General features: G+C 47.6%; 1 protein-coding gene across 1 annotated transcript in view; it reads right to left on the reverse strand.

Moving 5' to 3' along the window:
* KCNH5 (potassium voltage-gated channel subfamily H member 5) overlaps positions 1 to 16377 on the reverse strand; it is a 198644-nt gene that overhangs the window by 68896 nt on the left and 113371 nt on the right. The window contains exon 8 of the mRNA XM_079987003.1: positions 4430 to 4629. Coding sequence (XP_079843129.1) covers positions 4430 to 4629 — 200 coding nt within the window. The remainder of the gene's footprint in view (positions 1 to 4429; positions 4630 to 16377) is intronic.

The raw sequence follows: 16377 nt of genomic DNA on the forward strand, positions 1-16377 counted from the left end.
GTGCATCTTATAGAGCGAAAAATACGGTATATCTATTATTACATTTATATCCCGTCTTTCTGCCAGGGAGGACAAAGTGTCATACAAGGTTCTTCCCCCCCCCCTTCTCCCCCCCCAACCGTTTCATTCTCACAACAATCTAGTGAGGTAGGTTAGACTGAGAACTAATGACTTCCCAGGGGTGCCAACTTGAATAAAATATGGGGGGAAAGGTAAGCCCCACCCACATATAAATGATCACAAGACGCAAAACAGGCACAGCATTTTAATGGCAATGCCCACCAGCTTTAGGGAGAGGTCTCAAATATTTTATTAGCATTTATTAATTAAATTTATTAGTCACTTTTTTGCCGCAGGCAACTCAAAGCATCTTACTAATGTTGCATATGTGCATTTAATGTACATATGCATTTAATGCTAGGTGTGGAGGGAAATATGTGCAGTACGCAAGAATTGTTTACCTTTTTAGTGGAACCCAGAGATGTGGGTGGATTCACTTCTCATGGAAATTAAGGAGCAAGATGAGCATTGGAGGTGAAAGACCCTGGAGATGTGCTCAGTATCGAGCGTTTCAGAAAAGTCAATCCTTCATCTTTATGTACCTTAGCATCACCAAAGCCCGACAGTATGGGTAGGCAAACTAAGGCCCAGGGGCCGGATCCGGCCCAATTGCCTTCTAAATCTGGCCCGCAGACGGTCCGGGAATCAGCATGTTTTTACATGAGTAGAATGTGTCCTTTTATTTAAAATGCATCTCTGGGTTATTTGTGGGGCATAGGAATTCGTTCATTCCCCCCCCCAAAAAAAAAATAGTCTGCCCCCCCCCCAAGGTCTGAGGGACAGCAGACCGGCCCCCCTGCTGAAAAAGTTTGCTGCCCCCTCCCCTGCCCGACAGCAATCAAGAAGCCCAAAGCAGGGGGGGGGGGAGAGAATCTTTATCTGGACTTAACATTTTGTTGCTAGCAGTGAGCTCCCTTAATTGAAAATGTTGGCTGAGCAACCACTGTTTGCAGTTCTCTGTGTAACGACCTATTTTCCCGTGTAACCCATTAATTTTTCAACTGCTGTCAAGTGTGTTTCAATTAAAAACCAAGGAATTTAAATCCAAGATGAGTATTCCCCTCTCCCCCACCCCACCCCCGTTCAGAAGAATTGCTGTAAATATTATTATGGCCGGTTAAGAGATCTTATCTGAAGAGTGCTTTTCTGGCACTCGTCTCCTTTTTCAGCAGGCCACTTCAGGCACTATGTTCTTAAGATGTGTCAAGTGCACACTTAAGGAAGAGAATGCAGACAGCATCTGTTAGCAAAGAATTGAGTCCTCCTATGTATGCAGATGACACAACCTTGATGGCAGAAAGGGAGGAGGAATTAAAGAATCTTTTAATGAGGGTGAAAGAGGAGAGCGCAAAATATGGTTTGAAGCTCAACATCCAAAAAACAAAGATCATGGCCACTGGTCCCATCACCTCCTGGCAAATAGAAGGGGAAGTAATGTAGGCAGTGAGAGATTTTACTTTCTTGGGCTCCATGATCACTGCAGATGGTGACAGCAACCATGAAATTAAAAGACGCCTGCTTCTTGGGAGAAAAGCAATGACAAACCTAGACAGCATCTTAAAAAGCAGAGACATCACCTTGCCAAAAAAGGTCCGTATAGTTAAAGCCATGGTTTTCCCAGTCGTGATGTATGGAAGTGAGAGCTGGACCATCAAGAAGGCTGATTGCCGAAGAATTGATGCTTTTGAATTATGGTGCTGGAGGAGACTCTTGAGAGTCCCATGGACTGCAGGAAGATCAAACCTATCCATTCTGAAGGAAATCAGCCCTGAGTGCTCACTGGAAGGACAGATCCTGAAGCTGAGGCTCCAATACTTTGGCCACCTCATGAGAAGAGAAGACTCCCTGGAAAAGACCCTGATGTTGGGAAAGGTTGAGGGCACAAGGAGAAGGGAATGACAGAGGACGAGATGGTTGGACAGTGTTCTCGAAGCTACCAGCATGAGTTTGACCAAACTGCGGGAGGCAGTGGAAGACAGGAGTGCCTGGCGTGCTCTGGTCCATGGGGTCACGAAGAGTCAGACACGACTAAACAACAGCAACAACATGTATGCTTGTTGAGGAGCCTGAATAAGCTGCAGATCCCTGTTGAGAATGCACAGATATACGAGGGGCTGCTGCTCGCCAGCCCCACCTACCCCCTCTCCCTTGCATGACCCCAAACCCCCTTGCCAAATGCCTACCCTTTGCATCTCACCCAGACACCGCAATTTTCAGCCACGCAAAGAAAATCCAGGTATCCTGCTACACAGAGAACCTGACACCTATGTGCTGCCTACACTGCTGAAGCCAGTTTACGTCTGAATACCAGTCTCTGGGAATCCGGCCGCTACTGTATTATGACCGAAGACTAAGAGCCAAACATGCAACACTAAACAGGAAGCTGCATAGACACAGCACACCTGGTATCCTCAACTGGTGTTACAGGGCTTTTGCCCTGCTATTTGAACAGGTTTAAACAGATCAGAACATCTACAAGGCTGCATCCCATTTGGCTCAGGTGTTGAGTCAAATGCAGGTCTACCTAGTCTAAACCGAAAACTCACACGCCGACTCTCTTGCCTCTGGACAAGCGTACAGCCAGGTGCTATTTTAAGAAGACACACTTTCTCCGTGACGTATTGGACAGCCGTTATTTTTAAACCCTCACGTTCCCATACAATTATCATTTTCTGTCGCCATAGGAACCTTGCTGCAAAGGTTTAAATATAGCATCTTCCCCCCCCCCTCCACCCCCCAGGGATATACAATTCTTTGCTACTCCTTTTCTTATTTGGTTTGTAAAGGAGGGAATTAAACTTCTCATAACGGAAGACATTACTGCCTGCAATGTAGCAGGTGAGGCTGGGGTAAAGAATGCTATATAATATAATAAATCCCACTGCACAGATCGAGATGAGTTTCTTGTTTGAGACATCCACTGACTGCAGATGCAGCAGAGCTTATGGCAGGGCTAACAAACACAATGTTCTTCAGATGCCGGGGACTACAACTCCCATCAGCCCCAGCCAGCAGGGCCAGTGGTCAGGGAGGGATGGGACTTGTAGTCCATTTGGAGGGCATTTCATTGGCTACTAATAGCCCATGGTCCCAAGACTTGCAGAAGAAAAATCCTGCTACATATTGCACTGCGGTTATCGACCTTATCCAACGGTTGAGAAAAGATAAATACGCTGATGTATTTGTTTAAGCATCATGGAGCTGGGAAGTAAAAGGCGATAGTTAGAAAGGCCACAGAGAATATATATGAAATCCAATATTTCAAAGAAGGAAGAAACAACTAGAAGCAGGGCTTAATATCCACCAGGAGCAAAGCAGTGGCACTAAAGGGAAAAATATGCAAAGTAATTTGATAAAGGAAAAAGGATTCAGGATATTAAAGAGAGATTGTTCTTTTAAAGGATCAGTATAGTGAGTTCTGAACCAAACACCACCCAACTTCTGCTATGCAGTAATAATTTTTGCAGAAGCAACAGTACCTGAGAAGTTCAACAAACTAGGTAATGTGATATCTTTTTCTCTCTCTTTTGCTTTAGTGCTGCATTCATTTTCATTAAATGAATTTTGTACCCATTTGTAAAAAAAAAAAAAAAAAAATCAGTCTGACTTTCACATTTATTCATTAGCCCCATGGTGGGGGACCTCTGACCACTAGTGTAATTAGGTTAAGTGGAGTCCTAATAGGACCCATGACACCAGTTTTCCCCAAACCACACCCTCCTGCCCAATACCTGATGTCGTATGTGACACTTCCTGTATTGCATGGGAACTCCCTAGTGCAGCCAATGGGCTTGCTCTCAGCACCGATCAGCTGGTGAACACTGAGGGAGAGTCCCTTTGAAGTGTGTTTGCTCTGCCCATCAGCTGATTGGTGCTGTGACCTGTACCAGTTAATTATGCACTTAAACAGTTTGCATATCTTTGCTTATCTTCCATAATTCTGCTTTTGCCAGTCAAGGAGGGAGTAGCAAAATATGAAGCCCTTTTGCATGACCAGCTGCTGGAATTTTTTAGAGAAAATTCTTCTGCGGTTTTACTAAATATTACCCATACACTTTGAAGCTTACCTTCTCAGTTTTAAGGACTTGAATGTTGATGTTTTAAAAAAGGAAGGAAGGAATTAACGAACGAACGAACTCAGACTGTTACCAACTGATTTTAATGCCAGTTACTGAAATTGTGTCATGCTATCATGGGTATACAGAACACAGACCATTCTACCCTTTAAAAAAAACAAGTATGCATCATAGTAACATTATGGGATTCTGAATTGTTACACCTCTCCTTCTGCTCTGAAAATGCACATTGGCTTAACGTGACCAGCCACTGGGGTTTCACACTCACACTCACAAACACACACGTATCGTACCTTCTCTGTGTCGATTCCTTTGGACATTGACCAGGTGGAGACAATATAATCCATGACTCGTTCGCTAAGGCCTTTGGGGACTTGGTACAACTTTAAGAAATCTCTCACATTGTTCAGCATCTCATGGTAGCGGTTGGTGTTGGCGTACATCTGTTGGAAAATTGTGGTGACGTTCCCAAAAATAGTTGCATAAAGGAGAGCTGGAAAAGAGCAAGAAGCAGAATTAGAAGCGCTAAGCGGTCGGCGTTCACGTAACATGCCCAAGCCGTGCTCCTTGTTTTACCAGGTGCACTGAGCAGCAAAGCTCCATCTATGCCAGTCACGCCCGCCATCTTGGCCTCCCAGAGAGCTGTGCCTCTGGAACCATGCAGGACTTTTGGAAACATGGTTGGCAGGTATGACTGTGTGGGCCTTTGCTTTACACTATGCCCCACACTGTCAACAAAAGTTAAAAGGAAAAACACTGCGATTGTGATGGCTGTGATGGCCAACGTGACTATGCTCTGCCTCCATGGTCAGAGGCAAAGATGCTTCTGAATGCCAGCTGCTGGAAGCCACAGTGGGGCAGACTGCTCTTCAGCTCAAATTCTGCTTGAAGGTTTCCCACAGGTGCCCATTTGGCCACTGTGAGAACAGGAGGCTGGGCCACATGGGCCATTGGTCTGATCCAGCAAGGATCCTCTTATGTTCTTATGACTGCCATCACCATGAAACCACCTGGCAAAGGGGAGGAGAGGGGAAGGCTTTCAGGGAGGTACATAGGCACCTAAATGTTAGGATTTTTATCTATCCGAGCTGCTCCAGCAGTGGTACTATGTTTTGTGTACATCATGTCAGTGTCTGAGTGAGCGTGAGACAGGAAGTCTGAGTACTGTTGGAAATTAGTTGGAAGTTAGTTTTACTTCTGTTTGTGGCACATTTCTGTACAGGTGTTCAGAGAGCACACACGTACTGATGGAGTCTCTGTATTATAAGCCTGTAAATAAAGTAGTTTAGAACCATGATTGAGTCTTTGTTCTGCTAGGATATGCCAGAAGACTAGCGTGCTCTTCTCAGGAGAGAAGGGTCGCTTATTACTGGTCTCTCTGGACTGAGGGAGATTTACCGACAGAGAGGACCTCTGGATAGACACTTGGGAAGTTGGCAGCCTTCCCAGGGTGTGTTTCCAACACGAAATTCTAATTTTTTGAGCGGGAGCTCAATTGGGCTAACTTAACCTCACAGCAGGTGGGACGCAGGTGGCGCTGTGGGTTAAAGCCTCAGCGCCTAGGACTTGCCGATCGAAAGGTCGGAGGTTCGAATCCCTGCGGCGGGGTGCGCTCCCGCTGCTCGGTCCCAGCGCCTGCCAACCTAGCAGTTCGAAAGCACCTCCGGGTGCAAGTAGATAAATAGGGACCGCTTACCAGCGGGAAGGTAAACGGCGTTTCCGTGTGCGGCTCTGGCTCGCCAGAGCAGCGATGTCACGCTGGCCACATGACCCGGAAGTGTCTCCGGACAGCGCTGGCCCCTGGCCTCTTAAGTGAGATGGGCGCACAACCCCAGAGTCTGTCAAGACTGGCCCATACGGGCAGGGGTACCTTTACCTTTACCTTTAACCTCACAGCAACCTCCCCTCCCCAAATCACTCACACAAACAAAGCACATTGCAACCAACCATGCTGGGGACCCTCTGATCTGCCTGCTGGGAGCCCGAGGGGCCCTCCCCTGCCTCTCTCCACCTGGCTTGGGGCGGGGCCTGACAGGCTCCAGAAAGGACTGCTGCTGCTGTTGCTTGACAGAGAGGGCTCCTTTTTAAAATTGTTTTTATTTTTTATCTATGCCATTTTAAATTGTAATTGATATTAATGTTGTATTTTTAGTTTTAGATTTTATGATTTATGTGGAAATTGTTTTCCATTTGGTTGTGTACCTTTTGACGCGGGTGGTGCTGTGGGTTAAATCACAGGGATGCGGATGGTGCTGTGGATTAAATCACAGAGCCTAGGGCTTGCCGATCAGAAGGTCGGCGGTTCGAATCCCCGTGATGGGGTTAGCTCCTGTTGCTCAGTCCCTGCTCCTGCCCACCTAGCAGTTCAAAAGCATGAGGTGCAAGTAGATAAATAGGTACCGCACCAGCGGGAAGGTAAACAGTGTTTCTGTGTGCTGCTCTGGTTCGCCAGAAGTGGCTTAGTCATACGGGCCACATGACCCAGAAGCTGTATGCCGGCTCCCTCGGCCTGTAAAGCGAGATGAGAGCCGCAACCCCAGAGTTGTCCGCAACTGGACCTAACGGTCAGGGGTCCCTTTACCTTTACCTATGATGGTAATTATGTAAATCTTGTTGTGTTGTAAGCTGCCTTGAGCATTGTTTTAACTATGGAAAGGCGGTGTAATGGTTCTAAGGGGGTTGCTTGTGCATAAGTTGCCGCCACTCCAGGCTAGGTTGCCTGGTTGAACCCTTTCTCTCTGGACAGCCTTGCACGCGTGGCTGTCTCAGTCGCTGGCAGTATCCGTCAGTGGGTGTTTCTTAAACTTCTTCCAGCAAAAAAGTTCTTTGATGCCAAGTCTCCTCCTACTCTCCCTGCGCGGAAGTCTTCTGCGCAGGGAGGGTGTGGGCAGCGGAGTGCCCGTGCTCTCCCCACTAGTCTCCAGTGAAGAGTCCTGGAGCCTTTTCTCCGACTCCCCCATCTGCCCCCCTTCTCTCTTGGTGTTACGCTGATTTCCTTCCCCAGCAGATGGGCTGCCTCTCTCCCTGCTGGGACCCTCTCCGGCATCGCTCTGGAGCCTTCCCTCCGCCTCTGGCTCTGATGGCAGTTCCCTGACAGGCGGCATACAAATAAAATGATGATGATGATCTCTTGCCCTCCACCAGCAAAATCAAGATACCAACCCATGTGACGCTAACACAAACGGCTCATATATTACAAAAAAGAAGGGAAGTTTATTGTCCTCCACCATGCCTGTTTCCTCCCTTTGTCTCTCCAATTATCTTCCCCCACCAACTCCATGCTACCCACATCAAAAATTTCTCAAACTGAATATAACTGACCTGCATGAAGGACTCTATGATTTGAAAACATAGACACTGAATGTACTCTTGTTGCTCATGAAAATATTTTAATAAAAACATAAAAAACAGCAACCAGGTGACCTATCCCCCCTCAGAAGCGAAAGACAACATGTATCAATGTGTAGTGGACAAACTGGTGCCATGTGAAAGGTTTAATCATCTGAGCCATTACAGATACACCTGACTGCTGAGACGTATTGGGAACCACCGTGCAAAGACTTTCAGTCATTTCTAAAACCTGCAGCTGTAATTCCACTGGAATTGTTGGAAGAGTCAAGCAAATGTCACTGAAATTAATGGAAAATGTTTAGGGCTGAACAACATGATGGTGGAACATTATTTTCCCTGAAAGGGTGTGGGGGGTGGTTATGAGGGAGCATGCATATATAAACTCTGCTATTTTTGAATTAGCTTTGCTTGAAAGTGGGCACTCTGGCTGGTACATAGCGACGTGTGTTAAACTCTGTTTATTTAAAATGCTGCCTGCCTGTTATAAAAGCTGCCCTATTTTTCCATCTCCCGGCGTTGATCAGATTTCTGCAGACCTAAATGCGCTGTAATTTTCAAGTCACAGCAGAAAATCCACACAATCCTGGCCCAAAGACCTGCAGGCATCCCAATGAAATAATCAGGACTCGCTCCCAAGGGTGCAAAGGCGAAGATGCAACACGTTTATTTGATTTGTATTTCATTTTTCATTGAGTCCAGTTTTATGTTGTTGTTGTTGTTTAGTCGTTTAGTCGTGTCCAACTCTTTGTGACCCCATGGACCAGAGCACGCCAGGCACTCCTGTCTTCCACTGCCTCCCGCTGCTTGGTCAAACTCATGTTTGTAGCTTCGAGAACACTGTCCAACCATCTCGTCCTCTGTCATCCCCTTCTCCTTGTGCCCTCCATCTTTCCCAACATCAGGGTCTTTTCTCTTCTCATGAGGTGGCCAAAGTATTGGAGCCTCAGATTCACGATCTGTCCTTCCAGTGAGCACTCAGGGCTGATTTCCTTTAGAATGGATAGGTTTGATCTTCTTGCAGTCCATGGGACTCTCAAGAGTCTCCTCCAGCACCATAATTCAAAACTGAATTATGGTGTCAGTTTTATAGGAACATCTAAACATCGGGCTCTGTTTCATGGCAAGTCTGACCTAAGGTCCATCAACCTTGATATTGTCTACTCTGATGGCAGCAGCTCTTTGGGGCTGCAGGCAAGGGGATATTCCCAGTCTTACTTGGATAAGCCTGGGATTGAACCTGGGACATTCTGTATGCAGAGCAGATGCTCTGGCACTGAGCCACATCCCTTCCCCCATGTCCCCAAGTTCTTTTCACCCAAAATTATCAGCATCCACAGCTATAGCAGCTGCAACTGTTGGGATTTTTGCCTACATGCTATCTGTTGCAGCTTCCCACAGTAGCAATTAAGGAGTTGGCTGAAGGCCTAGAAGACTGAGCAGAGGGAGTTATTCCGCCTAGAGATATGAGACCTTGGATACAACTCTGCTATTGGTCGAGGTCACCCACATGGGCATGATGACTCATGACCTTCCTGTGGTTGGTTGGTTGGTCAATGTTGTTCTGAGAGTTCGTTGGAGTTTGTTCAGAGAGTGTTAAGATCCGTGTCTGTATCCTGTATATAGTAACTTGTGAGTCTGCTGTAAATAAAAAACCTATAAGTAACCAAGTTACTAGTAGCAGCGTCTTGTTCCTGCTTCATCCTGCCAGCTTGCAACCGACTGCTTCTGGACAGTCGGCGTATGCTCTGCAATATTCAACAGGTTATGGCTGAGATCCTTCAACAGCAACAACACTGGGAAGGAGCCTTGGTGGAGCAGTAGGAGCGGCTAAGGGCTCTTCTGATCCCTGAGGCCACTGTTGGCAGGAGCCCAGCCATGCTGATTCCTGATGCCAGCCCTTCCTCAAGGAAGCCCATAAGCAGAACATGAAAACCTAGAACCCTTCCCTTTGCCATGTCTATGGAGTTTCAGTTCAGATACAGTCGTACCTTGGATCCCAAACGCCTTGAGACTCGAACGTTTTGGCTCCCAAATGCCACAAACCCAGAAGTGAGTGTTCTGGTTTCTATCCAATCGCCTTTGGATAGAAACTGTTTCTCAGGTGGCTAGTCCTAGTCTTTATAACCCTGTACCTTCTTCCAGAAGGCAGAAGCTGAAAGAGATCATTTCTGGGGTGTGCACTATCCTGCACTATCTCTGCAGCTTTCTTATGGCACCTGGAAGCATAGATTTGATCATGCAAGACTGCTTGAGTGATTATTGTTTTAAGGGGAGAAAGGAGGGAAATACAAGGGCAATCCAGTCTGATTTAAAGCATCCTGGATTACGTAAAGGTTAAAACTAGCCTATCTAAGTAAGTTCCCCTTTAAGCTGCAAAGGGACAGCACTTTGCTGAGCTCATAAATGTGAGGAAGGATAATGCCTAATGAATGTATCCTTTCCTAGCATCTATTCGCATCCCAACAATATCAAGGAAAGGAAAATTCAACTCTTGATCTTGCTCTTGGAGCAGGACGGTCTGGAAGGATGCTTCCAGCGCCACAAAGCTGTGTTTGTGTGCGTCCCCCTGGCTACACATGCTGCCGTCAGTGCTTTTGCTCTGTTGGGCAGGGACCCAACAAGAAAACCCTATGAAGGCCATTTTGTCAATTACCAAACAAAGCAGGCAGAGCATCCCTGGCTATTTAAAAAGAAAATAACTGATTCGTCGCTGTTTCAGCATTTCCTAGCAGTTCTAAATTGGCCTTTCAGGAAGGAAAAGAAGAACAACGTGTGCAGGAAACTATGTTTCCTCTGTAGTTTAGGGAGTGGGGGAGAGAGAACTGTGGTCCTCTTGAAGCAGGGATGGGGAACCTGCACCCTCCAGATATTGGACTACAACTCCCATCACCTCTGGCCTTTGACCATCCTGTCTATTATCCTTCTAAGACTGTGGTTTCCTAAAGTGGGTGAGAACAACCCTGGAGTGTGTGTGTGATGATATGACCTGGGGGGCTCTAAGAGGCAAGTGGGCAGCAGGGGGGGGGGGCTGGAGGTGTATGTGACTATCAGACTTTAATTAAACTAAATATTTTAATTGAACTAAATAGTTTAATTTGGAATTTTGAATAGATCTGCAATTAATTGTTACTGTTTTGAATGTTGTTATCTTCCATCCCAGTAGTGATGTATGGAAGTGAGAGCTGGACCATCAAGAAGGCTGATCGTTGAAGAATTGATGCTTTTGAATTATGGTGCTGGAGGAGACTCTTGAGAGTCCCATGGACTGCAAGAAGATCAAACCGATCCATTCTTAAGGAAATCAGCCCTGAGTGCTCACTGGAAGGACAGATCCTGAAGCTGAGGCTCCAGTACTTTGGCCACCTCATGAGAAGAGAAGACTCCCTGGAAAAGCCCCTGATGTTGGGAAAAATGGAGGGCACAAGGAGAAGGGGATGACAGAGGACGAGATGGTTGGACAGTGTTCTCGAAGCTACCAACATGAGTTTGACCAAGCAGCGGGAGGCAGTGGAAGACAGGAGTGCCTGGCATGCTCTGGTCCATGGGGTCACAAAGAGCCAGACACGACTAAACAACTAAACAACAACAACTATCTTCCATTGTCTCTTGAGATGGACAAATGCCAACAAGAATGACATTATCTTGTGGGTTGTGCAAACAGCGTTCTTGATAGTTGTTTTTTATAGGGCAGGGCAGGGGGAATTGGGGGTGAGTTTATGGAACGAAGGGGAAGGTGACCCCAAAACATTTGGGAACTGCTGGTCTAAGGGGTCATTTTCCTCTCCCTCGGAGTGACACTGCAATTTCCCAAGACCCACCTTTTCCATGGCATCAGGGGAGTGCCGACCTGGGAGCAGGACACACAGCTATAATCTCCCCAGAGGCTTCCTTCACCAAGTTCTTTGCCTTCCTCAGTTTCTCCTGGTCAGCCACCTTAGCCTCAGGGGAACAAGCCTATCACCTAAGAGCCAGGAGCTCACCAAACTGAAGACACACCACGACTCCTGTCCAGCAGGAAGAGAGTCATACATGCGGCAATGTGCAACGCAATGGGAAGACTCCCCTCCCCTTGTTGCATGAGCTTTTGGAAACTCATCAATGATTCCTTCTCCTTACAGAACTCTGGACAAACTTCCCCAAACACAGAATGACCGCTCCCCACTTAAAACGGGGGGCGCCTTTTGCGTGGACGTGTGCAGCCCTGGATCTGGAGTGGCCCCATCAGCATAGGCTTTGCCTTCCCTCAGGTGGGATACCTGGAGGTCCCCGCCTACCCCAGTGAGTTGCCCAATCCCACCTGGGGGAAGCGTTGCCAGGGAAACCAGGCCAGGTAAGGGGAGGCATTACCTGCCCACACAATAGAGGGTGGATCTTAATTGTTAATCCTCACTTGGCTCCAGAGCTTCTCCCACCCTACCCACCCTCAGTTAATGTCTTCTTTTGCAGGTTAACTTTTCTTCATAGGTTTTGCAGGTTAACCTGTCTCCACAGGTATGCGGGCGCTGCTACGATAAGGTCGCTGTTGAAGGGCCGGAAAGGAATTTCCCTGCATTGGCAGGTTTCGCCTTTCCCGTAGCAAAACGTCACAACTTTGGCGGTATCAGGCCTTGGGCGGAATCCTTTAGTCCATCTTCCTCTTTGCGGCGGCGGTACCAGGGTTCCCCGTTAAAGGGGTTTTTGAAGGGAGGCTTTGGCCGTACGCTGAAAGGTCGTCATTGCTCTCCCCTGCGGCGGCGTAACGGGGGCGGCTATCTCTGCTTGAACATATGTTCTCCAGAGCCGGCCCATCCCCCCCACACACACTGGATAACCCTGATGCTCCCTAGGTCCCCGGCTGGGGACTAGGGAGGGAGAATGCCCAATGCCTGAGCCAAGGTCTACCCACATTTGAAATTTAATAAAGTTGTGGCCAATTTAATCCCATAGCACGTTGTCTAGAGTCGTTATTCCACATGACGGGGGGGACGACCACTCGGGATCTGGGGACTCCGCCTGTCCACGCAATGCTTACAAGATGAAGACAGCTTGTGGAGAGAAATTACCTGTGGCCTTATAAGTAAAGGTAAAGGTACCCCTGCCCGTACGGGCCAGTCTTGACAGACTCTGGGGTTGGTGCGCCCATCTCACTCAAGAGGCCGGGGGCCAGCGCTGTCCGGAGACACTTCCGGGTCACGTGGCCAGCGTGACAAAGCTGCATCTGGCGAGCCAGCGCAGCACACGGAAACGCCGTTTACCTTCCCGCCAGTAAGCGGTCCCTATTTATCTACTTGCACTTTGATGTGCTTTCGAACTGCTAGGTTGGCAGGCGCTGGGACCGAGCAGCGGGAGCGCACCCCGCCGCGGGGATTCGAACCGCCGACCTTTCGATCGGCAAGCCCTAGGCGCTGAGGCTTTTACCCACAGCGCCACCCGCGTCCCTGTGGCCTTATAGTGGGCAACAAATAAATAAATACTAGGGAGATCTGTCACATGAGCAACTGTCTGCTCATTCAATAAGGCTTCTTCTCTCCCAACCTGCCTGTAGACCCCTGAGCCGTCCCAATTGTCAGGGGCAGCCCAGCCCATTCCACTGTCTGAGGCCAATCCAAATAACGTTTTTGCACCAGCCACTGGCCACGACAAATCTGAATCAAAAATAAATATAAGCAAAAGGGATGTAGTGCCACAAGTAATGGGCTCTATCTTAGAGTGCTAAGAGGAAGGCACACTTTGGCAAACCTTCACTGTGAGCAACTCCCACCCAGAAACCTATGTCCCCACTGTGGAAGGACGTAGGGATCCAGAATTGGATCCAGAATCCACAGTCACTTACGAACTCACTGCTAAGACCTTGTTCATGGTTACGAGTGATCAAAGAAGAAGGAGGAGGAGGAGGAGGAGGAGGAGGAGGAGGAGGAGGAGGTGGTGGTCTCTGTTTAGATCTCTGCGTCTCCCTTTCTGATTTTTTTGGCTGGCAAAGCAAAAACGGTGACTTTATGATAAGGTTCCCAGGTGTCCCCGTTTCCCAGGGACAGTCCCCAGATTTACAAATCAGTCCCTTCACAAAATCCATTGAAGTTGAAAAGTGTTCCTGGATTCATTGAAAAAAAAATCTGGTAACCTTATTTTATGAGTCACTGAACCATTTACATCACTAAGAAGCCATAGGACCTTCTCTGCTGGGGAGAGACATCTTTCCTGTATGGATAGTAAGGTGAGAAATCACCTCCTGGGTCCAATGTATAGTGAGCAATATAGTAAACAGTGCAACATGCCTTCCACCTGCGGTTGCCCACAGATACAGAGGCTGTCTTTATATGGTACCCTGTTATATCATCCGTCTAGGATGGTGGAGGGCATAACTTGAAAACGCAGCTCAGTAAAAGTGAATCTAAGTGATGCTGGCCGGAGATTTCATAGGTAACTGACTCTAAAATGGACCGTTTTTAGAAGGGGAACCAAGGAACTGAGGCTAAATGCCGCCCCACTGCTGTGATCTCATGGAACTCTTGCGAGATCTCACAAGATCTCACTGGCAGACGCTGCTTCTCCTCGCTTCTCTGGCAGTCCCACCCTGTGGGATTTCACCACCCAAGGCAGCTGCCTCATTCTGCCTGATGGGTGAGGCGGCCCTGCCATCTGTGCTTCGAAGGGTAGAGCAGCCTTCTGGAGAAGATTTGGGGTGTCCCCAGGGGGCTGCATGGGGGGGGGGAGGAAGTGGAGGTTCTGTAGCACAAGCAGAAATCTGCTCTGCTGGGGGGGGGGACGGGGACGACAGCTGGATCTCACCCATAATGCAATGAGACTCATTAGGACCCAAAACACACACACACACACACACACACACACACACACCGTTTGTGGAAGTTGTGAGAAATCACTTTGTTTTCTCCAACATGCCTCCTTACCGCAAATTAATCAGGAAATTGCCATTAGGTGGTTATTGTCACTTTCTCCTAAGATACGTGCTGCTGTATTGCATTAGCCAACTATTCTGAATAAAATAATGAGCTGAGTCTTTCTGAGGTTGAAAGTATGCATGGAATACTTAGCAGAGTTAGCTAAATAGCCTTCAGTAGCAAGGATATCATCATAACACTCAAAGAACTCCCCGACTTTACGCTCTGGAAACTCCACAATTTATGCTCCAAATTGCCTATATTAAAAATAAGCAAAATAGCACCAGGTTAATAATATCCTCTAATGGGCAAAGTGTTTCGACAGAGGTGTTTTTTAATGGAGATTTATACAGAAGAACTAAATGCTCTCCACGGTGCTTCCTAGCAGCACTAAAAACTGGGATTGGCCCAAGACACACACACCTAACCAAACAAAAAAGAGGAAAAGCATAGAGTACTGACTTCCTATAGTTTTCCAAGCAGAATTGAAGATCTTTCTTAATACTGGCACGTAGTGTCCTAAATGGGAAGCATATTGCAACATTTACAATGCATTAGCAGTCAGTGCTTCCTGGATTCCTATTAAGTGAGGTGAGAGCAATTTAAGGGGAAACAGCAGATGGAACTGAAGCTCAGAATCTCTTCAGGAGGGCTGGCAGGGGGGCTGTGGCTCAGTGGAAGAGCATCTCATACCCTCCAATGTTCCTCAGATGAAAATAGGGACATTTCTCATTCCCCCCCACCCAGGTGACCCTCCTCAGTCCCCCATTTTTGTGCCCCCAAGCATTTACCATCAAGGATCTGGAAACCAAGCCATATGAGGAACGGTTGAAGGAGCTGGGTACCATATCAACACCAAGTGTTGGTGCTGACCTTAAAAACCCTAAACGGCCTCAGTCCTGTATACCTGAAGGAGCATCTACACCAGGGGTCAGCAAACTTTTTTCAGCAGGGGGCCGGTCCACTGTCCTTCAGACCTTGTGGGGGCCCATACTATATTTTTGGGGGAAATGAATGAATTCCTATGACCCACAAATAACCCAGAGATGCATTTTAAATAAAAGGACACATTCTACTCATGTAAAAACATGCTGATTCCCGGACCATCCGTGGGCCGGATTTTGAAGGCAATTGGGCCAAATCTGGCCCCCAGGCCTTAGTTTGCCTACCCATGGTCTACACTCCCATCGTTCAGCCTGGACACTGAGCTCCAGTGCCAAGGGCCTTCTGGCAGTTCCCTCACTGCAAGAGGTGAGGTTACAGGGAACCAGGCAGAGGGCCTTCTCAGTAGTGGCACCCACCCTGTGGAACGCCTTCCCAGCAGATGTCAAGGCAACAAGCAACTATCTTACTTTTAAAAGACATCTGAAGGCAGCTCTGTTTAGGGAAGTTTTTAATGATTAATGCTGTATTGTATTTTTAATATTCTGTTGGAAGCCGCCCAGAGTGGCTGGGGAAACCCGGCCAGATGGGCGAGGTATAAATAAATAAATAAATAAATAAATAAATATCTATCTTCAAATATTTGAAGGGCTGTCAATTGGAAAAGGAAACAAGAAGAAGAGTTTGGATTTGATATCCCGCCTTTCGCTCCCTTTAAGGAGTCTCAAAGCGGCTAACATTCTCCTTTCCCTTCCTCCCCCACAACAAAGACTTTGTGAGGTGAGTGGGGCTGAGAGACTTCAGAGAAGTGTGACTGGCCCAAGGTCACCCAGCAGCTGCATGGGGTCAGGAGCGGAGATGCGAACCCGGTTCCCCAGATTACGAGACTACCGCTCTTAACCACTACACCACATTGGCTCTCACTGGCTTGTTTCCCCCTGCTTTGGAGTCGAACCAGTGGCTTATAGTTGCAAGAAAGGAGATTCCAACTAAACACCAAGAAGAACTTTCCGGCAGTAAGAGCTTTTTTGACAATGGAATGGTGTTCCTCGAGGTTAGATGTTTCCTGCTTGGCAGGGGGTTGGACTCGATGGCCCTTGTGGTCTCTTCCAACTCTATGATTCTATGAT

This window comes from Podarcis cretensis (assembly GCF_951804945.1).
Source record: "Podarcis cretensis genome assembly, chromosome: 1".
Classification (NCBI taxonomy): domain Eukaryota; kingdom Metazoa; phylum Chordata; class Lepidosauria; order Squamata; family Lacertidae; genus Podarcis; species Podarcis cretensis.